This window comes from Falco cherrug, chromosome 3 (genome assembly GCF_023634085.1).
Source record: "Falco cherrug isolate bFalChe1 chromosome 3, bFalChe1.pri, whole genome shotgun sequence".
In the NCBI taxonomy this organism is placed as follows: domain Eukaryota; kingdom Metazoa; phylum Chordata; class Aves; order Falconiformes; family Falconidae; genus Falco; species Falco cherrug.
In genome coordinates, this window is record NC_073699.1 from 110421035 (window position 1) to 110448197 (window position 27163).

The 27163-nt window shown below is 52.9% G+C and overlaps 2 protein-coding genes across 4 annotated transcripts in view; both read left to right on the plus strand.

The window, feature by feature from the left end:
- HSPG2 (heparan sulfate proteoglycan 2) overlaps positions 1-7080 on the plus strand; it is a 38895-nt gene extending 31815 nt beyond the window's left edge. Inside the window, 19 exon segments of the mRNA XM_055705555.1 lie at positions 28-175; positions 257-373; positions 657-741; positions 829-973; positions 1059-1158; positions 1244-1353; positions 1429-1537; positions 1613-1711; positions 2243-2464; positions 3156-3388; positions 3482-3659; positions 4457-4579; positions 4661-4714; positions 4820-4895; positions 5530-5608; positions 5699-5769; positions 5845-5928; positions 6006-6109; positions 6636-7080. Coding sequence (XP_055561530.1) covers positions 28-175; positions 257-373; positions 657-741; positions 829-973; positions 1059-1158; positions 1244-1353; positions 1429-1537; positions 1613-1711; positions 2243-2464; positions 3156-3388; positions 3482-3659; positions 4457-4579; positions 4661-4714; positions 4820-4895; positions 5530-5608; positions 5699-5769; positions 5845-5928; positions 6006-6109; positions 6636-6799 — 2301 coding nt within the window. The 3' untranslated portion in view covers positions 6800-7080.
- Positions 7081-7879: 799 nt separating this feature from the next.
- Positions 7880-27163, plus strand: part of USP48 (ubiquitin specific peptidase 48) — a 30618-nt gene continuing 11334 nt past the window's right edge. For 2 of the 3 annotated variants that reach the window (XM_055704777.1, XM_055704778.1), the window contains exons 1-15: positions 7880-8109; positions 8944-9064; positions 9307-9463; positions 10349-10476; positions 11577-11701; positions 12293-12401; positions 13684-13817; positions 14044-14126; positions 14428-14607; positions 16943-17068; positions 19150-19299; positions 21864-22064; positions 23479-23593; positions 23745-23875; positions 25249-25320. In XM_055704777.1, the coding sequence (XP_055560752.1) occupies positions 7976-8109; positions 8944-9064; positions 9307-9463; positions 10349-10476; positions 11577-11701; positions 12293-12401; positions 13684-13817; positions 14044-14126; positions 14428-14607; positions 16943-17068; positions 19150-19299; positions 21864-22064; positions 23479-23593; positions 23745-23875; positions 25249-25320 (1966 nt within the window). In that variant the 5' untranslated portion in view covers positions 7880-7975. Of the gene's footprint in view, positions 8110-8943; positions 9065-9306; positions 9464-10348; positions 10477-11051; positions 11155-11576; positions 11702-12292; positions 12402-13683; positions 13818-14043; positions 14127-14427; positions 14608-16942; positions 17069-19149; positions 19300-21863; positions 22065-23478; positions 23594-23744; positions 23876-25248; positions 25321-27163 lie in introns of those variants that run through there. The other variant, XM_055704779.1, reaches the window with a different exon arrangement.

The following is a 27163-nucleotide window of genomic DNA, read 5'->3' on the forward strand; positions in this document are numbered from 1 at the left end:
ACTGACCCCCAACCTGCTCTGCCGCAGCTGGAGGGGGAGCTGCCGGCAGGTGCCAGGGTGGAGGGGAATGTTTTGACGCTGCCGGCCGTGCACCATGAGGATGCTGGCGTCTACGCCTGTGCTGCCACCAACCACCGCGGCCAGGAGACTGCTTACTATGTCCTCAAGGTCCGAGGTGAGGATGGATGGACAGATGGATGGACGGAGCGTGGGGGGGAACGTACTCCCACCCCTCCTGACTCTGCCATCCCTGCAGAGCGCCTGGTCCCCTATTTCGGGCAGACGCCCCGCTCCTTCCTCCCCCTGCCCACCATCAAGGATGCCTACAAGAGGTTCGAGATTGTCATCACCTTCCGACCTGATGCTGCTGATGGTGAGCACTGACGGGAGCCCCATGTCCCCTCCGTGTCCCCTCCATGTCCCTTCCACATCCCCTCCATCGTTTTCTCCTCCCTTCCCTCTCCATTCCTCCATCCTTCCATCCCTCCATCCGTCCTCCCTTCTCCATCCTTTGGCTCCCATTCTCTATTCATCTGAACCCACATACACCTTATGGGGGGTTTCTCCTCCATCCTGGGGGTATTTTGGGGACTCCCAGTATGTGACCCCCTCCCCAAGGTGGGGACCACCCTGCCTGACCCACTGCCACCCCACAGGGCTTCTCCTCTATAACGGGCAGCGGAAAACCAGCGGCGCCGACTTCATCTCCTTTGGTTTGGTGGGCGGCCGCCCTGAATTTAGGTGAGACCCATCAGTGGGTGCTATGGGGAGGGGGGGAGAAATGGGTGCCAGCACCCACCCACACCCCTTGTACCCCCCAAAAATAAGGTTTGACGCCGGTTCGGGCATGGCCACCATCCGGCATCCAACGCCGCTGCGGTTGGGCGAGTACCACACCGTCCGTCTGCTCCGCAACCTCACCAGGGGTTCGCTGGCACTGGATGGGCACCCCCCCATTAATGGGACTTCCCAGGTATTTTTTTTGGGGGGGGTGTGTTGATGTGTATTGGGTGGGGGTCAGGGTGCTGGAGGTGGTGCCCACCTGCCTGTGCCTGCAGGGGAAGTTCCAAGGGCTGGATCTGAACGAGGAGCTGTACCTGGGGGGGTACCCCGATTTTGGTGCCGTGGCTAAGACAGGGCTCAGCCGTGGATTTATGGGTGAGTGGCGGGTTTTTGGAGGGCGCCGGGTGGAGGGGCTGAGCCATCCTGTCACTCCCTCCACCCCATCACCATCCCTCCATAGGATGCGTTCGCCAGCTCCGCATCCAAGGGGAGGAGGTGGCTTTTGGGAACATGGACCTGCAAGCACACGGTGTCACCAGTTGTCCCACCTGCCAGGACCAGCCGTGCCAGGTGAGGATGGGGGCTGATGCCCACCCATCGCCACACATCCCCACCTATCGCTGACACCCATGTCACCTCCTCTAGAATGGCGGCGTGTGCCAGGATGCCGAGAGTGGCACCTACATCTGCCGCTGTCCCCCTGGCTTCACCGGCAGCAACTGCGAGTACTCGCGGGCTTTGCATTGTCACCCAGGTAGGTGCCTGTACCCTGGGGATGTCACCCCAATGTCCCTCCCTGGATGGGTTCTCATGACTTGTCGCCCTACAGAGGCATGTGGGGCTGATGCCACCTGCGTCAACCGGCCGGACGGGCAGGGCTATACCTGCCGCTGCCACCTGGGCAAGGCTGGGGAGAGGTGCACCGAGGGTGAGCATGGCTGGAGACACAGTGACAGGGCTGGCACTACCTTGGGGACATGGGCGTGGGATGGGCAGCACCCCAGGGGGATGGACATCGGGCTGGCACCACCTTGGGGACATGGGCATGGGATGGGGACTGCTGTGGGGAGGTGAGCACAGGGCTGGGTCTGCCCTGGGGACATGGGTGCAGGATGGGGAGCACCCCAGGGACATGGGCATGGGGCTGGGACGGCCCTGGGGACATGGGCGTGATGGGGACAGGAGATTAGGTGCCATCTGGGGAGATGGTCATTGGGGAGATGGGCGTCATGGACATGGTGGAGATGGGCCATTGGGTGTCACCCCAGGGAGATTGGCACGATGGGGATGGGTCATTGGGGACCACCCTGGGGACACAGGCTGAGGACCACAGTGGGGAGATGGGCACAGGCCTGGGGACCATGCTGGCGACAGGGCTGGGGAGCACCCTGGGAAGATGTTCACAGTGGGGCTGGAGGCTGGGGTCCTACGGCTGGGCGCTGATGTGAGGGTGCTGCAGGCGAGGCGGTGAGCGTGCCATCCTTCGGTGAGGCGGGCGCCTTCGTCTCCTACCCACCCCTCACCAACGTCCACCACGAGCTGCGGGTGGAAGCCGAGTTCCTGCCGCTGGCACCTGACGGGCTCCTGCTCTTCAGCGCCGGCAAAGCCGCCCCCGTTGAGGACTTTGTCGCCTTGACCATGGCTGGTGGCCACCTCGAGTTCCGCTATGAACTGGGCTCAGGTGGGCTGGCGTGGTGACAGGGTCCTGGTGGCACTGAGGGGGGGGAGGGGGGCTGGTGGCACCGAGGACCCTGGGTATAGGTGGGGTGACCTGGTATTCCCAGCATCTACTGGCATCATTGGGGTCCCCTGGCACCACTGGGGCCCCCAAGTGTCACCAAGAATCCCTGGCATCACTGTGGTCCCTTGGCATCACTAGGGTCCCCAAGTGTCACTGGCATCCCTTGGCATTGTTGGGGTCCCCAAGCATCACCAGGATCCTCTGGCACCACTGGGGTCCCCAAGTGTCACCAGGGCCCCTTGGCCTCCTTGGGCTCCTCAGGTGCTGCTGTGTCCCCAGACACCACTGGGGTCCCTCTGGTGTCACTTGGGTCCCCTGGCATCATGGCACTGGGGTCCCTGCCCTGGCACCAGCCGGGTCCCCAGATGTCACCAGGGTGCTCGGACATCAGTGGGGAGTCCCTTGGTGTCACTGTGGTCCCCTGGCATCACCCATGTTCCCAGGCACTGCCAGTATCCCCAAGCATCGCTGTCACACCACCAGGGTCTCCTGGCATCCCTTTGGTCCCAGATGCTGCCAGTGTCCCCAGGCATCAGTGGGGTCCCCCAGCATCACCCAGGGCACCTCTCTGCTCCCCAAGCATCCCTGGTGTCCCCCATCCCCTTGTGATGCCACCATCCTGTCCCCCCAGGCCCAGCAGTGCTCCGGAGCACTGAGCCGGTGACACTTGGCCACTGGCACCGGGTGACAGCCGAGCGGGTGCACAAGGATGGGACGCTGGTGGTGGATGACGCTGCCCCGGTGAAACGCTCCTCGCCCGGCAAGAGCCAAGGTCTCAACCTCCGCACCCCCCTTTACCTGGGGGGCACCGAGCCCCCCCTGCGCCCCCCAACCAACACCTCCTTCCGGGGCTGCATTGGAGAGGTGAGACCCCCTGAATCCAACCTGAGTGCCCAGGTCCCCTCGCTGGGGGAGGGAGGCTGGGGGCTGATCCCCCCCTCCCCGGTGTCCCCCCAGGTCTCCATCAATGGGAAGAAGGTGGATTTGTCATACAGCTTCCTACGGAGCCGTGGCGTGGGGCAGTGTGGGCAGCGCTCGCCCTGCCTGCACGCTGCCTGCCTGCACGGGGGCCGCTGCCTGCCCCTGCCGGCTGGCACCCCTGCCTACCGCTGCCTCTGCCCCCCCGGCTTCAGCGGTGAGGCCCACACTGGGGCGCACACGCGTGCAGTTGGCATGTGCATGCATGCAGAGCATGCGTGTGCACTGTGGGTGCAAGTGTGCTGCGTATTGGGCATGCTGGGCATGTGTGTGTGCGGTGCATGAGTTTGCTGTGTGCACATGTGTGCTGGGCATGCGTGTGTGCAGTGCATGCCTTTGCTGTGTGTGCATGCGTTTGTGTGCACATGTGTGCTGTGTGTGTGCGGTGCATGTGTTTGCTGTGTGCACATGTGTGCTGGGGGTGTGCGTGCAGTGCATGCGTTTGCCGTGCGTGCATGTGAGCTGCAGATGTGTGCGCTGTGCACTGTGTGCACACATGTGTTTTGCAAGTGGCGTGTGTGATGCGTGCATGCAGGGGTGCTGGGAACACCTGTGTGCACACTTTGCAAGTGGGTGCATTTGCTGCATGTTCACACAGTATGAGATCATACTACATATGTGCTGCACATGCACGTGTGCTGTGTGCAGTTGGCATGCGTGCTATGCACTGGCTGCAGTTTGCACGAGTGTGCATCTGCCATGTGTGCGTTTATACATATGCATATGCTGTGTGCATAGTTTTCACACGTGCATGGTGTGCAGGAGCATGCGCAGTGTGCAGGAGCGTGCAGCGTGGCTGCTGTGCGTGCTGTGTGCACACACGCCTCATGTGCATGTTTACCCTGCACACACACATGTGTGCAAGGGGAACTCCCGGTGCAGCAGGTGAGCTGAGAGGATCTGACCACCCTCACCGCTGCCTGTGTCACCTGGTGTCCCCTTCTGTGTGCCCAGGGCCACGCTGCGAGCAGGAGGAGGACCGCTGCCTGCACCGAAACCCCTGCCTGCACGGCGGCACCTGCAAGGGCAACGCCTGCCTCTGCCCACAGGGCTACACTGGCCCTTACTGCCAGCACAGTGAGTCAGGGGATACTTGGGGACATGGGGGGGAGGGGGCAAGCATGTGCCACCCCCTCCCCAACCTCCCTTTGCCTGCAGGCTTGGCACTGGTGGAGCTGGAGCAGGACTGGCAGGAAGGCAGCGGGGGTGGCGGTAGGTCCCTGCACCCATTTTCCCCCTTCTTGCACCCAAAAGTGATGCTGTGGGCGTGGCAGCTGGGCGTGGGCCCCCCCCCTCACCCTCTCTCTTTCCCCCCAGATGCCCCAGGACAGTTCAGCGCCGCTTTCCAGGACGGCTCCTACCTTGCCCTGCCTGGGCAGCTCTTTCCCCGGGGGTGAGCGACACTGGGGACAGGGCCCCTCTGAGCAGGGTGCTGCACCCCCACCCGTGGCATTGCCTGGGGAGTTGCACCACTTCCCATGGGCTGCACCTACCACAGCGTTGCACCCTTCCCATCATTGCACCATTTCAGCATTGCACCCTTCCCATAGCATTGCACCCATTGCAGCATTGCAGCCTTCCCATCATTGCACCCATTGCAGCGTTGCAGCCTTCCCCTAGCATTGCGCCCATTGCAGCGTTGCAGCCTTCCCCTAGCATTGCGCCCATTGCAGCGTTGCAGCCTTCCCCTAGCATTGCGCCTGTTCCCATGCCATTACACCCTCATAAGGTGCTGCACCCCCTCCCGCAGCATTGCACCCTTCCTACCGTGTTGCAGCCATCATGCCATTGCACCCCTTCCAGCAGCATTGCACCCATCGTGGTGTTGCACCCGTCGCAGCATTGCATCCTTCCTGGGGTGCTGCACCCTTCCTTCCTATAGCATGGCACCCTCCCTGGGGTGCTGCACCCATTGGGCCATTGCAGCCTTCTTGGGGTGCTGAACCTTTCCCAGGGTGCTGCACCCCTCGTGCCGTTGCACCATCCTGGGGTGCTGCACCCACCAAGCCGTCCCCCTCTCCTCGCAGCCCACCCGAGGCGCCCGAGAGCATCGAGCTGGAGCTGCGGACGGGCAGCGCCGACGGGCTGCTGCTGTGGCACGGGGCGGTGAGCGGGGAGGGGACCAGGGTGCTGAGCCCCCTGAGGGTGGGGGTCAGGGTGCACCCCACCCCGCTCACCGCCCCACTGCACCCACAGGAGCCCGGCGAGGGTGGCAAAGCCAAAGACTTCATTGGCCTCGGCTTGAAGGACGGGCACCTGGTGTTCAGGTGAGTGGGGGGACACGGTGTCACCTCAGGGTGCCCTGTGCCACCCAAGGGTGCTGATCCCATGTCACCTTGAAGCTACCAGCTGGGCAGCGGCGAGGCCACCATCATCTCTGAAGACCCCATCAACGATGGCGAGTGGCACCGCGTGGTGGTGACGAGGTGGGTGGGGGTTGGGGCAGGGGGAGGGGTGGGGGGCGGGATGGGGGTCAGGGTGGGTGCTGATGGGTGCCGTGCAGGGAGGGCCGCCGCGGGCAGCTGCAAGTGGATGGGGAAGAGCCGGTGAGCGGGGAGTCGCCAGGAGCCAACATCATGGCCAACACCCAGGGCAGCATCTTCGTGGGTATGGTGGCACCTGGGGGACGGGGGGGCACAGGGGGGGCCATGGGTGGGCCATGGGATGGGACTATGGGGTGGGATGGAACAGGGCATGACATGGGATGGGACATGGGTTGGGATGTGTCATGAGGCATGGAACGAGACATCTGATGGGACACAGGGTTGGATACAGGGTGGGACACAGAATGGGACATGGGCTGCATCGTGGGACATAGAGTGGGACAGGGGGTGGGACAGGGCACACATGGGATAGGACACAGGATGGCCATGGGACAGGACACAGGGTGGGACATGGAATGGGACGCCTGATGTGACATGGGGTGGGACATGGGATGGGACACGTGATGGGACACCTGATGGGACCTGATGGAACATAGAATGGGACACCTGATGGGACACGGGGTGGGACATGAAATACACATGAGACGGGACACGTGATGGACATGGGGTGGGGACACCTGATGTGACACGGGCTGGGCAGAGGCGGGTGGCACAGGACCCCCCGCACACCCTGTGCCCCCCCCCCCCAGGCGGAGCCCCAGACCCCCGCAGCCTGACGGCCGGCAAGTTCTCCTCGGGCATCACCGGCTGCCTGCGGGGGCTGGCGCTGGCGCCCCCCGGCACCCCCCGGCACCCCATCGACCTGCGGCACGGTGCGGTGGGGGGCTCCCCCGCCCCACCCTGCCCCTCCTAACCCCCCCCAGCCTCTTTGGGGGGATTGTGGCCAATTTTACTCTTTTCCAAAAAAACCAAGCCAGGAGGAAACGGTGCTTCGCTGCCCCGGGGAGACTCCGGGGGGGGGGCCGGGACCCCCAAAAATGTTTACACCCCCCCCCACCGGCACCCCGAAGCTGTGCCGGGGTGGCCGGGCCGCCTGGATGCCCCCCAGGGTGGCAGCGGGGTGGGGCGCGAGGGACAATCGGGGTGCTGGCGGGGACCCCCGCGGGGACAGCTATTAAAGGAGAGAGAACCAGTGCGGCTGCGTGTCTGGGGGTGCGCCGGGGGTGGGGGGGCTGGGTAGTATGGAACGTGTGGTATGGGGGGGTGTAGTACTGGGGAGTATGGAACATATGGTATGGGGGGTATGGTACCAGGGAGTATGGAATGCATGGTATGGGGGGGTATAGTATTGGGGGGTATGGGGAGTATGGTATGGGGGGGATAGTACTGGGGAGTATGGAACGTAGGGTATAGGGGGATAGTACTGGGGAGTATGATAAGTATAGTAGGGGGGGGTTATTGGGGGTAGGGGTATGGAGAGGGGATAGTATTGGGGAGTATGGTATGGGGGGGTTGTGGGGGGATAGTACAGGGGGGTATGGAATGTATGGTATGGGTTATGGGGGGTAGGGGTATGGGGGTTATAGTATTGGGGAGTATGGAATGTATGGTATGGGGGTATGGGTAGGGGGTTATGGCGGGGTAGAGGTATGGTGTGTATAGTATTGGGGAGTGGGGTGTGGGGGTGCGGGTCTAGGGGGGTACAGGTCGGGCTATGGGGCTACGGGGGATTATGGTCTGGGAGTGCGGGGGTACGGGGCGGGAGCGTTACGGTGTTGGGGTGCAGGGGGGTACGGGGCGGTACGGAATGGGGGTGCGGCGGGGGTGCAGCGTGGAATGGGGGGACGGGGGCCCTGGGGTGGCGGTGGCTCCGCCCCGGTGGCCCCGCCCCGCCGCAGGCCCCGCCCCTCGCGCGCCGCGTGTCGCAGCCCGGCAACGTCAGCGCCTCGCGCCCGGCAGCGCGGCGCGCGCGTGGCGTCACAGGCCCTGGCGGCGGCGGCGGCGGCGGCAGCGGCAGGAGGGGCCGGGCGGGACCAGGCCGGGCCGGGGCCGGAGCAGGCCCGGGCCGCAGCTCGGGGCGGTGGCGGCGATGGCGCCGCGGCTGCAGCTGGAGAAGGCGGCGTGGCGCTGGACCGAGACGGTGCCGCCCGAGGCGGTGGCGCAGGAGCACATCGAAGCGGCCTACCGCGTCGGGCTGGAGCCCTGCCAGCGCGGCGCCTGCCGGTACCGCCCCCCCCCCCCCCCCCGGAACCACCCCCCCCGGTCCTCCCGGCGCGGCCCTCCGCCTCCCCCCCCCGCCGCTTACCCCGGCCCTCGGGGCCGCAGGGGACCCCAGGCCTCCCCCGCTCCCCCCGGGTCTGGGGCCTCGCCTGGTCCCTCCTGTGCGCGCCTCACCCCCAGGGCGGGGGGCGCCCCCTGTTCCTCCACCCTCCCGGGGGGCTGGGGAAGCACCCTGCCCTTCCTGGAGTCCTGAGGGCCGGCGGGGACAGCCCTCCCCCCCCCATTCCCTTCTCTGGGACCCTCATTCTCTGGGGTTGGGGTGGGCGGGATATAGGGCACCCCCCGGGTTCCAGGGGCCCCTCTCCCTGCCTGGCTCCCCAGACATAGGGTACCCCCCCCCCCCGGGCTGTGAGGGTCTCTCTCCCTGCCTGGCTGCCCTGATATAGAGGATCCCACCAGGATTGGCGGGGGGGCCCTCCCTGCCTGGCTCCCCAAATGTAGGGGACCCCCTTGAGCTGTGGGGGTCCCTCTCCCTGCCTGGCTCCCCAGATGTTGGGGATCCCCCTGGGTTGTGGGGGCCCCCCTCCCTCCTTGGTTCCCCAGGTCCTGTACTCTTCCCTAGGATTCCCCTTTTTTCCTCCCTTCTAGTTCTCTATCTCTTTGTTCATCCATAACCCCTGTTTTTGCGGTGTGTGTGGGACCTGCATCCCACCCTGTTCATTCTTTTTTAGCATTAAGCGTCCCCCTTGCTGCCCTTGTCCCCCACGGTCACCCCCTCAGGGGACGGGAGCATCCCTTCAGTGAGGGTGACAGTTGGGGTGGGTGCTGGTTCTACAGGAGGAACTGCCGGGGGAACCCCAACTGCCTGGTGGGCATCGGGGAGCACGTCTGGCTGGGTGAGATAGACGAGAACAGCTTCCACAACATCGACGACCCCAACTGCGAGCGCCGCAAGAAGGTAGCTCTCCCCTCCCCCAAAAGCATCCCCTGCCCTTCCTGGTCCCCAGGAGAAGATGGGGACAAGGGGCGGTGACACCTTGTGTCCCCTTGTAGCCAGAGAGTTTGGGATGCAGCTGTTTGTACAGTACCGGAGCGGCGTTTTCCTGAAAAACAGCTGTAAAATTGCCGCCCCAGCTGCTGGATTTCTGCTTGCTCCTCCACAGTGACAAGTGACAACTGTTACTTTCTCTCTTACACCAGAACGCATTTGTGGGCTTAACGAACCTCGGCGCCACGTGCTACGTGAACACTTTCTTGCAGATGTGGTTTCTTAACTTGGAACTCCGGCAAGCCCTCTACTTGTGTCCCAGCACCTGCAGCGAGTACGCGACTGGAGAGGGCATCCCGAAGGACAAAGGTGGGTGGGAAGTCATCTGCTGCGAGCAGGAGTGGTTTTGCTCATTTTCTCCTAAATTTTTACACGTTGGCGTCCGCTTCGGGATAGTGTTTATCAGGAGAATTGAGGGGAGAAGCTACAGCCTGCTTATCCCATCTCTTCGCCATTGTTTTTGAGTTTATCATCCGGCCTTGGGGAACAAACTAACCTTTATCTGAGTTATTTCTTAAATCAGAATGTTCTGATCAGATTCAAAAATCTGATTCGTGTTCGTTCCTTGCCAGGCTGCTTTCCAAAGCATTCTCAGCTTAATGATGGTGCTGGGGGGTGGAAGCACATGGGTTGGGACCGATCTGCGTTATTGCGGAGCCGCACTCATCCCGTGGGAGGGCAAAAGTTTAGGTGCCCAGTAGGAATGAGACTCCTGGCTGCACAGTGGGCAGTGGCCCCGGCTGACGTACCTTTATGTACGGTATGGTGCTATAGGTGTGCTCTGGGTCAGGGCAGCTGCCCGATTTCTTCTGTTCCAATTTTTATGGGATTTTTAAATGATGTCTCGCTACTTAAGGTAAATAAGACGCTATTGCTATGTGGCAGTCGGTGCGTTCTGCTTGAATTCTTCACTTGCAGCTCGTGCTAGGCACTGTGGGACACTTACAGTTGGACTCGATGATCTTTAGGTCTTTTCCAACTTAAATAATTCTGTGATATTTGGCTTGCACTGGGATTTCAAGCCATCAGTGACTTGAACCACTTTGGTTCTTATGATAACTTGAAATGACTTTTAAAAAACATCACTTCTGATCGTTAAATTTACTCTTAGAAAGAAAGAACAAGCAAATTACTTGGAACAGTTATCTCTTGCCTTGAATTACTTACTGTAATTTGTGCAACTTGTTTTAATAGACTATGAGCCTCAGACCATTTGCGAGCACCTCCAGTACTTGTTTGCCTTGCTGCAGAACAGCAAAAGGCGATACATTGATCCCTCTGGATTTGTCAAAGCACTGGGCTTGGATACCGGGCAGCAGCAGGTAGGTTTGAGGCACGGCCCTTGAGTAATTAATTACCTTCCGAGAGCCAGGTTCTGCTGCACAGTACAAACACAACAGGAGAAGTGGTGCTCCAGGCTCTTCCCATTGGTATGGGAGGTCAGGGGGAGCCCGGGAAGCGATGGGATGGGGACTGGGAGTGATGGGATGGGGACTGGGAGTGTTGTTAGCACTTAGTCGAGCCCTGAGGGTCCTTTCGCAGGTGTTTGGTGGGCTGCTTCTCCCAGGCGGGTAGTCCAGCAGGGGTTGAAGTGCTCTTGCATGATGAGAAGATACTTGGTTGGGTCACCAAGAGCCAGTCACCATCCAGGGCAAGGGTGTGGGGTGGAGAAAGCACGGTTAGAGAGGCGTGAGTGCCGCAGCGGGGTCTTGCAGAGGTGGAACTGAAGAGAGCTCAGGAGCAGGGCACGGCTTGAAAAAAGTCCGCTTGGAGAAGTAAGGGAGATCGTGGGAAGAGGAGCCTGAGCGCCAGCACGCGTTTCCTTGGGAGGCTCTGGGAGGGGAAGGAAGCGGTCGCTACTGACCGGTGATCCTGAAGGACAGCTGGGAGAGGCCAAAGCCTGCTTGGTTTTGGGAGAGGAAGGCGCTGAGATGGGTGTGGGGAGGCTCCCGAGCCTTGCAGGAGGGGATGAATCCACAGGCCAGCTTCTCATGTTTGGGGTGGGTTTATTTTTCTTTTTGCCTATAAGGCAAGTGGGGACAGCTCGTATTGCGTGCTCAGCTTTGAAAAACAAGCATTAAGGGGATAGAAAGCCCTGCAGGAGTGTTTTTGTTTTGTTTTTTTTTTTTAAATTCCAGAGCCCTGCAAGGAGTGGGGCAGAAGTCAAACCACCCGGCGCGGCTGGCTGGGAGCCAGGTTTGCTCACGCCGTGGTGTCACGCTGGGGGCCTCGCACTCCTTTTAGGCAAATTCCTCTTTTTCTTTAGTTCTCTCGACTGGTCTTTTTTTCTATTCAGTGCACGACCGAAGCCTCTATGTAGCCTGTGTGAGGGCTCCGGGTAATTTGCAGTAAATTAGCGACAAGGTTGTGATTGGGCTTTGTGCTGCCGCATATTGTTAACGGACTTGGCTTTCACTTCTAGGACGCCCAGGAGTTTTCAAAGCTGTTCATGTCACTGCTGGAAGATACTTTATCCAAACAAAAAAACCCAGATGTTCGAAACATAGTGCAAAAGCAGTTCTGTGGAGAGTACGCCTACGTCACGGTGTAAGTATCTGGTCTTCAGGAAGAACCTTTCTGTAAATATTTAAACCTTTTACAAGAATGTGAGGCGGGGGAAAGATCCCTCCTAACAGCCGGAGCGGGCAGGTAAGCTTCTGCTGAAACATTTTGTAAGAGGTTTTTAGCTTTCAGGTTTCCTGATTCTGTGCATGTGGTGGTGGTGGTGTGGTTCTCCAGACGCTTTTAATCCTTTAATGAAAATTTACTAATTAAACGTGCAAGTGAATTAATGGGACGTAAAATCTCGCAGATAGAAAACTGTGTACTCACGTGTTGTATTTTTATTCCTGTGTTCTGGGAGCTGTGGATTTTGCCTCCAAAATGATATAAAATGGTGTATGCAAGTTGTAAGCAGGTGTTCTGTTTTTTCCTGGTGGATGCTATGATCTGCTTACACCTTCTTGCAGAGGTTTTGTTGTTTAGGGGTGTGAATCACACTAATTTTGACTTCTCCTGCTTTTATCACTCAAAGAGTATTTTACTAGTGGTTGGGGAGTTCAGACACATGAACCAGTGAACTGTCCTCATGCGGTTTTGTCTTTTTTTTTTTTTTTCCTTTCTTTTTTTTAATCTTAGCTGCAACCAGTGTGGCAGGGAGTCCAAACTCGTGTCTAAATTTTATGAGCTGGAATTAAACATCCAAGGGCATAAGCAGCTGACAGACTGTATAACGGAATTTCTTAAGGTACGAGCTTATTGTTTTTCGAGTCCTGCTATTCTTAGCAAGATATTTTAATTCCTTCCTTCAATTAACAGCCTTTGAGGTCGGTATCGGAGCAAAGCAACTTAAGTCTTCTCAGTAAGATGCATCTAAAAGGAAATGTTTTTTTTCTGCAGACTTGGACGAGAATTAGTACATGCGCATGTTACAGCCTTAAAAAGCACTTGAAAGTCGCCTGTTTAGTTAAAAAAGCACTTGAAAGTCCCGTGTTTAGTTAAAATACTTTTCCAGCAAAGTTGGGAAAACATCTCCAAAGTCTGACAAAAACTCCCTGTGTGCTTTGTCATGGATAGCACCGGGAGAATGGCTGCTTTTTGTGTTTTCTATATCGGTAGTCATCTGCATAGCAACAGGAGACATTCCCTGCTCTAAAATGTGCTCTCAAAAATACTAGGGAGGACCCCGGGAATAGCTGCTGCCGGAACAGCTGCAAGTGCTCTTAATTCTACTTGAAAATTTGCCTAGATCTTAAGTTAAGATATGGCACGTGAAAGGTTCAAGATGTGGATTCAACGACAAATATTTGGGACAGAACTAACCTGAAACGTGACCCTGTACCTGAGCTGTCTGGCTGTTGGGCAGTGGCTTTGCTGATGCGCTTAGCAAACCGGTTGCTCAGCTTGGGGAAGGTCTGCTATGAAAAAAGACTGGTTGGTGTATGCGCATTAAAATCCTGAAATGGTGAACTTCAAGTTTGTCTGCTCCTCCTTCAAATGAAACAGCCTGCTGACCTTGTTTAGGGCAGCTGGCGTTCTCTGGCTGAATCATGCCTTTGGATCTACTTAGGCAGAGGCAGTGGCTCTTAGAGGTGATGTTTGCGTGGCTGAGCACAAGGGGATTGTAGTTTCCAGGCTAAAATGTGGTTTTACATTAACCCGGTCCATGTGAACTCATAAAAAGGCGACTTAATTATTTTCTTTTGCCATAGCCCTCATTGGTATTAACCAACTCAGTCAAGCAGGGAGCAAACCTGATGGTCTTGTAAGCAACCTGAGAACTAGGAATAACGCTTGATTCAGTCTACAGTCTCCCTTAAAGTGAGAGCAGCCTACTGTGACCGTGCTGTAAAGTGCTTTTATTAGCACGCATTTTTAACCAAGAGATTATTTTGGAAGGTAGTTGGGTAGAGAATTAAATGGTTAAAACAACTTCTGTACTTTTCAGTCCCCAGCTGTTGCGTAGCTTGGACTGCTTCACTTTTTTTCGGTTCTCAAGACCTTTCTTTCTGCCTCCCCTCCCCACTCAGGAAGAAAAATTAGAAGGGGACAATCGTTATTTTTGTGAAACTTGTCAGAGTAAGCAGAACGCCACGAGGAAGATCAGGCTGCTAAGTCTTCCCTGCACACTCAACCTGCAGCTGATGCGTTTCGTGTTTGACAGGTAAGGCTCTCGCTGGCACGTGTGCTGGTAAGGCAGGAGCAGCATGGGTTGCAAGGAAGCTCTTTGGGGAGTCATCTGCTTTGCTCTTTCTGCGTTAATTTAAGAGACTGAGGATCAAGCGCGTGCGTGAGCTTCTCTGGGAATGCTCGGTGGGTTTCAAGGGGAGTTCTTTTGAGATGTGAACTGTTATTGCTGTCCCCTGAGCTGAAGCTTTGCCTCCCCACAGACAAACTGGCCATAAGAAAAAGCTGAACACCTATATTGGCTTCTCCGAGCTGCTTGACATGGAGCCTTTTATGGAACAAAAAAGTGAGTTTTGTGCGCTGTGTTCCATCAGCTTTACCTACTGCCTCTCAGCAGACGAGCAGAGATCTCCTCTGAATCCCCTTTTTGAAGGAAAAATCTGTCAGGAGTTGTTTGAAGCCTGCGTTTCAAGTAACTGCCTCGCTAAGTGGGTTGTGGAAGTCACAACCTACTTAGCAAGGACTTGGAAAGATGCAAGTTCAAGGGCAGTCTTTGTCTGCTGCCTTACAAAAACATGAAGCACTAGGAAAGAAAAGATCTCTGCTGTTCCAGCCAGAGCGCTGTATAATTGCTGCTTTCCTTCCAGACGGCGTTTACGTGTATGAACTTAGTGCTGTCCTTATACACCGCGGTGTGAGCGCCTATTCCGGGCACTACATCGCCCACGTGAAGGATCCACAGACGGGCGAGTGGTACAAGTTTAACGACGAAGACATCGAAAAGATGGAGGGGAAGAAACTGCAGTTGGGGATTGAGGAAGATCTAGGTAAAACCTTTGAGTTGTGAGTGCCCTTTTAAAATAACTCTTTTCACCAAAAACACGGAGGCTGAATACGTGGAGGCCCTGTTACTCTTAAAACAAAAGTTCTCCTACGCGTGCTGTCGCATCTTAGGAGTAATGTGTGAAACAGCAATTCTGTTAATTGCAGCCAGATTTTCTTCTTTTCAGCCCTGTGTGAGTGTTTACACACACCTCGTGATCAGTTCCTCTAGTATTTCTCTTGCCTGCCACATGGCAGATAAGATGCTGATAACTTGGGCAGCAGTCGCCTATCGGGATGAAACAGACAAGTTGTCGCTTCCTTGGCCGCTGTGCAAAAGGAGGGTTAGGAACAGATAACAAGATTATTTTCAGTTTCCTTAGCACATTATGTTTTTATTTCCACTGAGGTGTTTTACTTGGAGACAGTAAAGAGTCTCCGTAAAAAAATCTTGATCTGTATAAGGGCTTGGAAACCAAAACTGCCTTTTTCTTTGCATTTTTTACTTCTTCTTTGCGCTCTTCTGTTCTACCGTTGTCGGCTCATCTCGTGCCCGTGTCCTGGTGCTGCCCTGATAACCACGTTCCCTGGACGGGACAGGGTCCTGATGTCTTGGAGGGGTTGGGCTGAGGCTGTACCTGGGGGGGGTTTCAGTCTGCAGTTGATCTATAGGAACAGTTCAGCGTTAAATTGGTATTTGGAGTGCACGGATTTGCAGTTGCCCAGTGTTCCTTAGCACAGGATGCGTTGCAGGATTGGGAAATGGGGAAGTTAACGCCAGACATTTCACTTCCAGTGCAAACAGTGCGTTCACAGAAACACTGGCCCACCAGGACGCTCGTGCTTTGCTGCAATTGGACTTTATGAAATGTTGCCGTTCTTTGAACGTCCTTAAGCGAGAGTTTAACGAAAAGACACCCTCAGGTTTATTTGCTCCCTTAGTTTGTTGTAAAGCCATGTCAGCCTGAGCATGCCCTCACGCAGGCACGGGGAATTAGCCTCCCTCTCCCGTTCCCTTCCGTGCACACATCTGCGTGACGCCACTTTATTTGCAGCTCTCTTGCTAGTAAACACCTTGCATTTCATCACGACAGACAGAAAAGCTGGCTGCCATCGGAGCAGCTTTGTCATCCTGTTAATGTTTGACTACCACTTGCTTCCAAACAAATTGTGAAGCTGGCTAGACATCTAGTGGTGTGAGAGAGAAAAATAAGCCCCGAAAGGAAATAAGAGCTTCTCAGCCTTTCTCTCTAACTTGCCAAGCTACCCAGCGTAGCAAAATAAGATGCAAATAAACCACTGTGGCCTCGATCTTGTAAAGGTTTACACTTAACCGCAAGTAAGTATTCTTGCTGAAACACAAAGCTGCTTGAAGCATAGAAGTAAAGCATGTTTAGAAGCCCCTGTAGGCTGGAAGCCTTAATATTTTTTATCAAGCACTGATGTTATTTGCCTGCTCCAAGGCAAACTGAGACCCTTCTTTGTTACAAACGCGTGCAACGGCAGGAGAAGGTCAGTAACGTAAAGCAGAGGTCTGCTGCACGGAGAGAGTCCTGTGGCCTGGCTGCGCAGATGGGAACAATTTAGAAAATATTTGGAGAAAATGCAAATAAAGAGCGTCTAGGAAGTCCCCTGGATGGTGTGGTGGGAGAGGCATGTGAATTTTTTCAGAATTTGGGAGAGACAGGCCCTTCTTAACATTTCAGTGTTCTGTTTGACCTGTGGAGGATTGTCTCTTTACACGTTTAAAGTAAAAAAAAGTGGTTGATTTTTGCAGTTGCAGCTATAGATTGTTTTTTCCTTGCCTGACAGTCTGCTGGAAACGGCAGCTCTTGCAACAGGAGTTTACATCGCACCACCAGCTGCGCTGTAATAACCGTTTCCGTGGGTGTTTGCTCCCAAAAAGCTTTGTTGCCTAACAGAAGGACGTGTTTTTTCACATACACGATCACCTGTAAATAAGATTCTTTTCTCTGAGGATTTGACTCTGTTCTTTGGTATCAGGACACCAGAACAAGAGTCACTGGGGAGAAAGGATGTTTTTACAAGAGTTGCTGAGGTTTAACTGGGGAGAGAAGAAAGGCTTTTGTAGAAGGGCAGTTCAGAACAGGCTCCTAATTTTAGTCCCTTTGAACTACCCTGCCTCCAGAAATGCTGGAGGGATTTGGGCCTTTCTTTGGGATGCAATTTTGGCTCATGCCAAGCCCAGTGCTTGGCAAAAAGAGGCCTGGCAGAGCACAGCGGGGAGAGGGAAGCTGGCTAGGTGGCAAACTTGTCCCGTTAACGAAGAATCAGTAAGCGAGCTTGTGTGTTTATTGTGTTTTGCCTTCTGTACCACAGCGGAGCCTTCTAAATCCCAGACTCGTAAACCTAAGTGTGGGAAAGGGACTCACTGCTCGCGCAATGCTTACATGCTGGTATACAGGCTGCAAACCCGGGAGAAGTCTCTGACAATCGAAGTACCAGGTGAGTGAGCTTTGACTCTCTTGGCCTCCCCATCTCGTCTGGTGATGCTCCAGGCAGGCCAGGAGTCAGGGTCTTGCTCAGAGCCCCTTTTGTGACCACTGTCCCCAAAGGTGCCACTCGGTGTCACAATCAGTGAAACCCCTGGGCTTTCCTAGCGCTTAAATAATATCAGCCTGATCATCTGCCCCCTGTGCCCTCAGACCTCAATAACTTAACCAGCAAGACAAGGTGGGGAGGCGTTAGGAGGAGGTCATCCCGCTGGGAGCCACGTGCGGCAGCGGGAGCGTTGGGATTCACAGCTGGCATCCCACAGGAACCGCTCGGGTTCCTGAAGGCGAAGGAGAACAGCGTGGTTAAATGTCATCGGCAGTGCATGTACTGTGCTGGAGGTGAATAATCCTGACAAATGTCAGGTTTCTTCTGCGAGTGCTTAATCTTTGCCATATTGAGAACAAATGGCATGGAAATAAGAGGATGCAAGCCCTTAACAGGAGTTTTGTACGAGCGTGCTCGTGTCTTGCTTTAGAATTGCTGGGGGTGGCAGAAATCCCTGTAGGTTTGGCCTGTGGATTTAATGATGCTTCGCATTTGCGTGCTACTTGATTGGAAATATTAATTAGGCCCCTGGTGCTGATGGGGATGGAGGTGTGTTCCACCTTCTCTACTCTTCTGCAAAGCGGGGACAGCGGAGGTGGGTAACCCCTTTGGACCTCTGCTGTTCGTTCAGGTTATCTGGATGTGAAGGGGGTAAATCGTACAGCTTTTCCCCCCTCCAATAACAGCGCCGATCCTTTTCCAGCCCCACCACCACTAAAACCCACCCTCTGAACCCCACAGCTTTGGGAATTAGTGACAATTCCTGCCTCGGATCTGCAATTTCGGTCTGTTCCCTGAGCTCTCTTGCGCTCCTTTTCCTCCTACCCCCTCTGCCCAAAACAATAACTCGGCAAAAGCCTCTCCACCCAGCTCCAAATTCCTGCGCAGCCCCGCGGTTGCCTTTGTTTCACATGGAAGCCTGCCAGGGAACAGGGAGCGAAGGGCAGCAGTCGAGCTGTGCGGTTGCGGGGAGGTTTCATGCAACTGTAAATTTGAGGCATTTTGCTTTGATGCTGTTAAAAGCGGCTTTTCCGGGACGGTGGAGAGACGTAACTTGGCTCTGACCTCAAGGGGGTCAAGCTGGTTGTTTTTTAATACTGTGTGTTCTCCCAAGGTGGATATTGTGCTCCCTGGCTGCACAAGTGTTAAGCTTTCTGGAAATATTTTGGCTCTTCAAAATACTGCTGAATAGGAAGAGGCTTCAGATAAGCAATGCTTTCCCCCTTCCTTACACCAGCCCTGCGAGGGAAGTGTTTTATCTTCTTCTTTCCCCTGCTGAGGTTTGGTTTGGTTGGGTTTTTTCCATCGACAACAGCAAAAATTCCCATTTCTCTCACCTTTCCGTCAACAGCAGGATCTGTCCCGGCTTATCTCACATCTCCTGAGGGCTTTTTGCCCTTGGGTTTGCAATGTGCTTGACCCTTCACGCTGAGATCACGTGTACCTGCGGGGCTGCACATCGGGACAGGCTTGGGGTGTATCCGTAGGGTGAAAAGCTCTTCCTTCTCCCCTGGGAATGATGGGTCCTTGGCAGCACGGAGAAGCTGCTCTTGGTGGGAGGCAGAGAAGTGGCTGGAGCAAGAGGAAGAGCAGGGAGGGACTGAAGCGAGCAGCAAAGCGTCCTGCTGTGCTTCGGCTCTGCAGCCTCTCACCAAACCCCACTGCACTTTGCACAACTGCCAGCGCTGGGCGTAGGCTTGTTAGCAAGCAAAGGGTTTCTCTCTTAATGCAGCAACCAACCCCGAGTAAATTATTTTCTTGGGCACCGTTGTATTGCCCAGGACAGTTGCATTTAATCATCTACAACCATAAATATTGGAGAGAGCAACGTCCATGCACTGGGCTGTCGGGAAAACCTCGTATGTCATTTGCTGCGTGGGGTAATTTTTAGGCTTGCTCGTTATCCCCCAGTTAACCGATCGCAGGGATGATTAACATAATTGGCCTTTTCCTTTAAAATGACTGCTTTTTCTTCTTCCCAACAGCTTTTCTGCAGGAGCTGGTAGAGCGCGATAACTGCAAGTTTGAGGAGTGGTGCAATGAAATGGCTGAGATGCGCAAACAGAGCGTGGCCAGAGGCAAAATCAAACACGAAGAGGTGAAGGAGCTCTACAAAAGGTTACCCGCTGAAGCTGGTCTGTAAGATATTGTGGTAGTATTTTCTAGTAGACCGTTGTTAAGATTAGTACTGTTTTGTGACTAACCCACAACTCTCTTCTGTGGCCTGCACTTCGCTGGAAGGCATTAGCTGTAACCCTCTCAAACGAGGAAAGCGATGGCTGTCTATTGTTGCTGCATGCTTAGGATTTGCTTTCCCTCTCTTGTTTTTCTGCCTTAACCTATTTTTCTCCTTTTTTACTCATTCTCGTGGCCTCTGGCGTCGTTAATTCCCTCTCCCTCCTTCCCCATCAGTCAGTCTCCTGTGTGCTTCCATGCATTGTGACTGTTTTCTTCTGCCTGGTGAGCAGCTCGTCTCGTTAGCGGTTACTGGCATCGAGGCAGAATAACTGGCCAGTCTCAAATTGCCAACTCACAGCAAGTTTGGGAGCTGTTGATCCAAATTAATCAGCAGGTAACAGGGTACAAGAATGCCTGACCTCCAGCAGAAAATGGTTTGATTCATCCCTGCCAGCGCTTCAGAGTTCCGTGTCTAAGCTTCGTAGTCAGCCTGATGAATGGCTGGGGTTAATCCTTTCCTGCTACTCCTTGTGTCTTGCTGCCTTAGCACGTCTGGGCACGAGGATTTTTATTCTCCACCTTGTTTTCCTCTCCCATCTCCTTCCAAACACGTGCAGGGGCACTTGCTTGGCCCATCCAGCATGGATGGAACTTCTCTCCCCTATGTGCATCTCCTAAAAACTCCAGGAAATCTGTAAAGACTTTAACCCTGTTTAATTGTGTAGCCTGTTAGAAAATTTGACATTCAGCTTTAATATTCCTTGCTTGGTGCTGAGAACCAGCAGCAACATTCGACTAGCCAAACGGCAGACTCCTTGGCTCCTGTAAATGTCTGCCTCTTCAATTTATGAACCCGAGTTTGCAGACAACAGGCGCTTCACTCACGAACAGGAGTTTGTCGCAGCCCATCCTGCCGAGTCTCTGTGAGTCTGAGCCGTGTTAAAATGTCACCGTTAAATCAAAGTTGTGGTGGAGCTATGAATCCGCCGTGAGTCACCATTAAAAAGGAGCAACCAGCCCAACTCTTGTTGTTTTCTCTCCCCCTTAGCAGAACAGAATAGTTTGCTCTCAGCATTTCTAAGACAACAGAGGAATACATCTCAAAAAGATGGGTTTTTACAAGTGCAGGTAGAGCTCCTCTGCCCCAGTTTGAGGGTGGCGGGACCTGAAGCACTGTACTGGGGGCACCCACTGCCTGCTGCTGGGCACGTCCTCCTGGGCACAGCAGCTTGCTAGCACAGCTGGAGGCAGCATTATTCCAGCGCTGCTCTGGGTTCGATCCCGCAGGAGCTTGGGACTCTCTCTGCAGCTGTGCAGACACGTTTTCTGCCAGCTTTGTGTAGACTGCCCCAGAAAAACGTACTTTCCGGGGGAGGCAGCTTTCATCCCAAACTAGCAAACCATTTCTGACAGCGTTGCAATTCTCTGGAGGTCATGGCTGTGTATCTCTGATGGCGTTGCATAAGATGAAAATACCACTCATTTATGCTGCAGAGGAAAAGAGGGTTTGAAGCCCAGCTTTGCAAAGATCCAGTGCAAGCTGGAAGACATAGCATTTTCCTGTAGCTTCTCTGTTGTTCCTTTGTATAAAACATGAAGGATTTGTGTCCATTTGAGAAATAGATCTAACGGTTACGTTCCCCCTCGTTTCAGAGCTGCCCTCCTCCCATCAGCCCAGAATGGGGTTAATTGCCTCCTAATTACCCAGTCACCTTTACAGAAGGTTTTGCACATTGATACTTGGTCTTGATACTGAAATATAGGGGATTCACCCGAAGTTATTTCACCGCTCATACAGGCGCTGACCCGCTCCTGGGCCTTGGCTTTGTGCAGGGTGTTTCTCCTTGAGCAAACAAGGGCGAGCTTGCTGCTCTGTTTCAAAAAAAACGGGGCTCACCCTAAAAAATTTGAGCATGTTTCTGTTTGCTCTGGAAATCTTCAAATGCACGAGTGTTTCTCGCCCAGGGCTGTAAGAGCAGCCGAGAATAACACTGAAGTTTTGGGCGCTGAAGGGATGAGGCGAATGGTGACCTTGTCTGTTTTGCTGTTGCTGCCTTTTATTTTTCAGTTTACCCTTGTGAGCTCGCTCTGTTATAGAAAGAGCCTTTTAATATATGATGATAAATGTTAAATATTTTCATTTTAAATACTGTATATCTGTCCCTCGATGGGCAATAGGAAAACCTTCCCCTTTCCTCACCAGTAAGCCCCCAAAGCCCTCCCTTTCCTACTTGGAGTGCTCCGCTGTTTCATATTGAGTGCTTGAATTCTTGTTTCTTGCATATCTGCATTTCACGTAGCTCCTGTCTTCTCAATCTGCGATGCCAAGATGAGAATTGGACAGGGGAAGCTGTATCTGATGTTTATAAACTTGTACCGCAGAGATTTAATCAACAGTGATAGCCCGTTAATTTTTAAAAGTACTGTTGAATATCAGGGTAATTATAAAATACCATCTGCTGTATTGTGTCTTAGCTGACGTGCACGGGCTTGTTTCTCTTGATGTTTTTTCCCCTCCCAGGTTCCCCGTATGACTTCATCTCTCTTGAATGGCTGCAGAAATGGCTGGATGAGTCTACTCCTCCAAAACCTATAGATAACACAGCCTGCCTGTGCTCACACGGCAAGCTCCATCCGGATAAAATACCCATTATGAAGAGGATATCGGAGTACGTGGCTGACTTCTTCTACAGGAGATACGGAGGAGGGCCCCGGCTGAACGGTAAGGTGTTGGGCTAGAAAATGCCCTCTCCCAAGTCACCTTCTGGTGTGCTGGATGTATTTTAGAGCCTTTTTCTGATCTCAGCACCATTTTGAGCCATCCTTTCTCATCGTAACTTAATTTCTGCACATAGCTTTTATGCTGTGCTGTTATTTCTGGGTGATTTTTTTTTTTTTTTTTTTTTAGTATCGCTTAATTAGGTTAGCATTCAAACAGATACAGTTAAGTCTGATTGCAGGGACTATTTTGTACTGGAGTTTTGCTCTGTCTGGGAAGAGCTGTGCATGGAGGAATTTCTGAGAAAGCAATGGTGCACTTAGGTTAGCAAACATAATACTTGGAAGGTTTTTATGAAGTTGATTCTAGAAAATAACAAAACTTGCACATGCAACCCCCGAGACTCTTGAAAATTACTTTCTGTGCCTGCAGCACCTACAGATCCTGCGTGGGCAGTGTTTCGTGGAGCATGTGGATCTGTGCTGCCTCTTGCCAGCAGCCCGCACTCCGGAGCAGCACGGATGTGTGCGGGCCAAGAAAATCCTGTACTGTCTTTCACCTCCAGCCTCTCCTGAGCTGCCTCCTGGCGAAGCACCTACCTGTTAGCCTATGTGCTTGTGTTGCAGGCATCTGTCATGCATTTTGATTTTTGGGGTCAGCTCAGCCCCTGCAGTCTTTGGGCATCCCTTAATCAAGCCCCAGGCTTAGTTTCTTTTATAAATGAGCTCAATAACTCCCACTGAGACCAAATTAGCTCAGCTCCTACTAGGAGCTTATAGGGACGAAACACAACCAGCAGAAAGTGCTGTGACGCAGGCAGGCTTTGTGAAAAAAACAGGCCAACATTTATTAGTCGACTGGAAGGTTGCCTGCAGGTTTTTTTTTGTTGTTGTTGAGTACGGCTGGGAGGGATGGGTGGACGTGCTGCGTTCTCTGACTTGCTTCCCTGGATGCGACCCTCCTTGCTCCCAGATGAAAATACACGCGGCAGCTGTAGCGTTTCCACTCCTGTTGGTCCGGTGTAGCTTTGCAGGAGGGGGTTTTCTTCTGGGTTTAACTGGCAAAGTGCCACGATACGGGTTTTGTTGTGGGGTTTTTTCCCTTGCATATGCCTAAACCGTCCTGCCTATTGAGTCCTGTGGCTGTGTGTTGGCATGACCTGGCTCGCAGCTGTAGTTGCAAACCGTTGATACCAGCGATAGAGAGCTGTGAAGCTGGAGGAACAGATCGCACCTCAACGGAAGCGTTTTACGCTTATTTCAGTTTGAAATGTGGCCTGATCCGGCAGTAACCCCAGGGATCTCCTTTTTAGTTGTGAAATCACCCGTCATGAGGCACCTGTCTGGGTGCATTCAAACCAGGGAGCAGCTCAGCCGCACATGCAATAAATTGTGTTTCTTTTTTCCCCCCACCCCAGTCAAAGCACTTTGCAAGGACTGCGTGGTAGAAAGGTGTCGAATCCTGCGACTGAAAAACCAGTTAAATGAAGACTACAAAACCGTTACAAACTTGCTGAAGATAACAGTCAAGGGGTATGTAAGTCCCAATGCTTTCAAATATTGTCGGAGATCTATTTTTTTTTTAGAAGCGCTTAAATAGCTTTTTCCTAAAGATTTTACTGTTCGGGCTCCGAAGGAGAATGGAGTTGTGATTCCTGTTGCCAACGCTGTTCTCTCTCTGCAGGAACGATGGGTTCTGGGTTGGAAAGGCATCCTTGCGGAGCTGGCGTCAGTTGGCTCTGGAGCAATTAAATGAACAAGATGAAGACACAGAGCACAGTAACGGAAAAATGAATGGAAACGCACAAAACAAAGGTACTTCTGCTGTTGTAGAGACCCACCAGCTCTCGACTGATACCTCCTACACTAGACACATCAGGTGTTCCTGTAGCTGTTTTGCTTCCCTTGTATAAGTAGGGAGGAAAGGATAATAAATCAAATAAAAAGCTTCTTATTCTAAGGAGCTTTTTAGGTGATGAACTTCGAAACTGCTGGGTGATATTCATATCCAGAGAAGAAGATGAGGTAATAAGTACTTTTACAAAGCCTTGTAAAATTATTGCCCCAGACACACGATCTTTTCATCCACTTTTATCTGAATGAAATTGCACAGGGAGGAAGAACCATGAAAATTACCTTGGGGATGGGATGAAGATGTTTATTGCAAAGGTCTGGATGAAACAGCACAGCTGGTAAAGCAGCACTGGGAAAACACAGCTTAGAAAAAAAAAAAATCATTAATTGAACTCTCTTCTCTGCCCACATCATCAGTCTCTGAGAATAGATGGCTTTTTTTTTTATTGGCCTTCTGCTCTTTAAAGCTTTGGAAACTGGATATTTTGTTGAGAGGGCCAGAAGCTTGTCTGAATGGAAGTGGAGATGATGGGCTAATGGCATCGATCTTGGGCTTGAAGGCTTGGAGAGCACCACAGCCCTCCTGATAATATCTGTAAGCTGGCGCTGCCCTTGGACCATTCATTGAGAAAAGGGTACTTCTGTGCTGAGTGAATGCTGCTCATTCCTTGGCAGTGACCTTGGTTTCACAACAGGTTGCAACTCCCAGTAGTACATTTGAGTTACTCACAAGCCAACTTGCTCGTTAGGCAGGTCGTTAGAGACTCTTACTGACACATTATTGTGTTTATGATGCTCCATTTCAGTAGCCAGTGCTTTTGTCTTTGGAGCTGTGGTTCTTAACTATAATTTATACATCACTGTGGGGCTTGTCAAACCCCTGGCAGGCTCCTCCTCAGTTTGTCAGGCAGCATCTGTTTTAAATCAGTATCCTCGAGGCAAAGAGCAGACTAATATTTTGCCAGGAAGGTTTCTGCTCCCTGTGCTCTTACCTAGACTTGTGTTTAGGTTAAACTCAGAGATCTCTGGGAGCAGGGAACCCCTGTGGTGCTTTAGCCGTAACAAATGCATCCTTTGTAATCTCACAAAGGACCGGCTTGTGCTCCATGCACTTCAAAGCCCTCCTACATGGCCTGTAGGCTGTAATCCCGCCTGCCCAGAGGCCAAGACATTTGAGAATAACAAATTTCCTTCCAAAGTTTCCCCTGGTTTAAGGGTTTTGCTGCAATTTGAAAGGCAACCGTGCTCCTTTCCCCCAAAGACTTTTTCTTTCCTTGGGAGAGGAACTCTGTGCAATCTTCTTGGTTTTTTGTTGGGTTTTTTTTTATTATTAGATGAATCAAATGAAGATAAGAGAGAAGAGGAAGAGGAGTTAAATTTTAATGAAGACATCGTTTGCCCACATGGTAAGTCTCTACGGGGGCTGGAGCTGAATATATCTGTTGTTGCCCGCTGCTCAAGACATTAACCTTGTAGCCTTTGCTCCGTCTAAGGCCAACATGAGTAGTTACTGAAGAAATGTGCTTCATTCTCGTTTTCCTGGTGTTTCTTGACCCTCAGACTTTGAGGGTTTATTTGCAAGCACGCCATCACGTTGCAATCCAAATTTTGTAAGGCAGCGAAAGGGGTGTAAATGCAGGGTTGCTTGGATGCTGCTGGGAATGCTGGGCTGCGGAAGGGAGCATCTCTTCCTGGCCCTAACGAAGCAACGTGATGGAGCAAGCACAGCACCCAGGATCTGCAGCCGCCTGGAAGCTCTGCAAGTATTCGGAGAAAAACAGTTGGTGTAAATCAGTCAGGGTGCAAGCTGACAGTATCCCATTTATTCGCTTCGTTGACATTAAACCGGGAGCACTTCCCTAACAACTGTAGTAACACAGGCTAATCTGCAAGTGGCTGGGACCACTAAGGATATCGATTTACCAACCTGCTGTGCTTTGGTGTCCGTTTACATAAGGTTTTGTCCGGATGTTTGTTGTTTTGCTAAGTGATGGTTCATTAAGTACATCCTTGGCTACCTTGGTTGTTTTGAGTCTCACTTTTTTAGCTTGTTTGTCACTCCCAGACGTAACTGTTCCAGAAAGCTCCTGTTTGTATGCATCAATTTCACTGCCAGGGATGCTTGATCTTGTTCCTAGTAAGAAAGAAACATGCCATAAATTAGCAACAGGCCTCCTGTCATCAAGGCTAATCAAGGATGTAGAGTAATGGCTTGATAAAGCCTCATTTTAAGGCAGACTGTTTAAGCACTTTGTCACGCCTTTAGCTGTTATTCAGAGCCTTTAACGCTGTATTTCCCATTGCCGGGAGGCTGCTGCTGTTAAATAAAAGCATGCAGCATGATGATGAAATATTTAATGTAGCCAGACGTGATAAAAATAGGCCAGTAGGCCTTTGAAAATATTCTGCTGGTAAATTGCTAGTTGATCTGTGACTTTGGGTCATATCAGAATAAATAATATTAAATATGGGATGGGGGCTGCTGACAGGCCGTGTTTCATCATCTTGAGCTAACCTCTGATGGCTCACGGAAAACAACCTTTCCACCTTAAAAATTTCCCTCTGGAGTGTATCAGCATATCTGTAGTTGGTCCTACAAGCCTTAATTTTGTCACGGAGGGAGTTCCTGCCTTCTTGGGTAGGAGCTGGAAAAAACAGCGCTTTATCTGTGAGGTCTGGCTGGCCTCCAGAAATGCCATCCGGGCGTTCTCTTAAGAAGTCCCTTTGCATCTTTGCTGCAATTTCTCGCTCTTTGATAGCTGCCTTACCCCAGCGAATTAAGTTTTTCCAGATACCAGGTTAAGACTTTGATGTCGGTGCCCAAAATATGTCCATGGACAGTGGGAGGGGGAAACCAAGTCAGCAGCGGTTAGGATCATCTTCTTCCAGATGGCAAAGCACTTGTTCCCTGCATGCCCAGGTCTGATATTTCCACCTCTTTCACTCATTAATCTGTTTCATATTAATCTGTTTTCGTTAATCGAGCGCTGTCAAGGCACTTATTTGTACAAGCTTGTTAGGTTTTTTCCTCATCCTTGCTGGCTCTGGAAAGGAGCCTGGCGCTGCCACCTCATATGGTAAAGCTGGACCGTTTGGTCGTGTTGGATGAAGAGCTAGTGGCCAAGTGCTGCATCGAAGCAGTCCAGCCTGATCTTTGTTTATTAGAGGAAAAGCAGGGGGGGAGTGTTGCTATTTTTTCCCTTCAGGGCTGGCAGTAATCCAGGCTTGGCTGAGGAGTCCGAGGAGGCT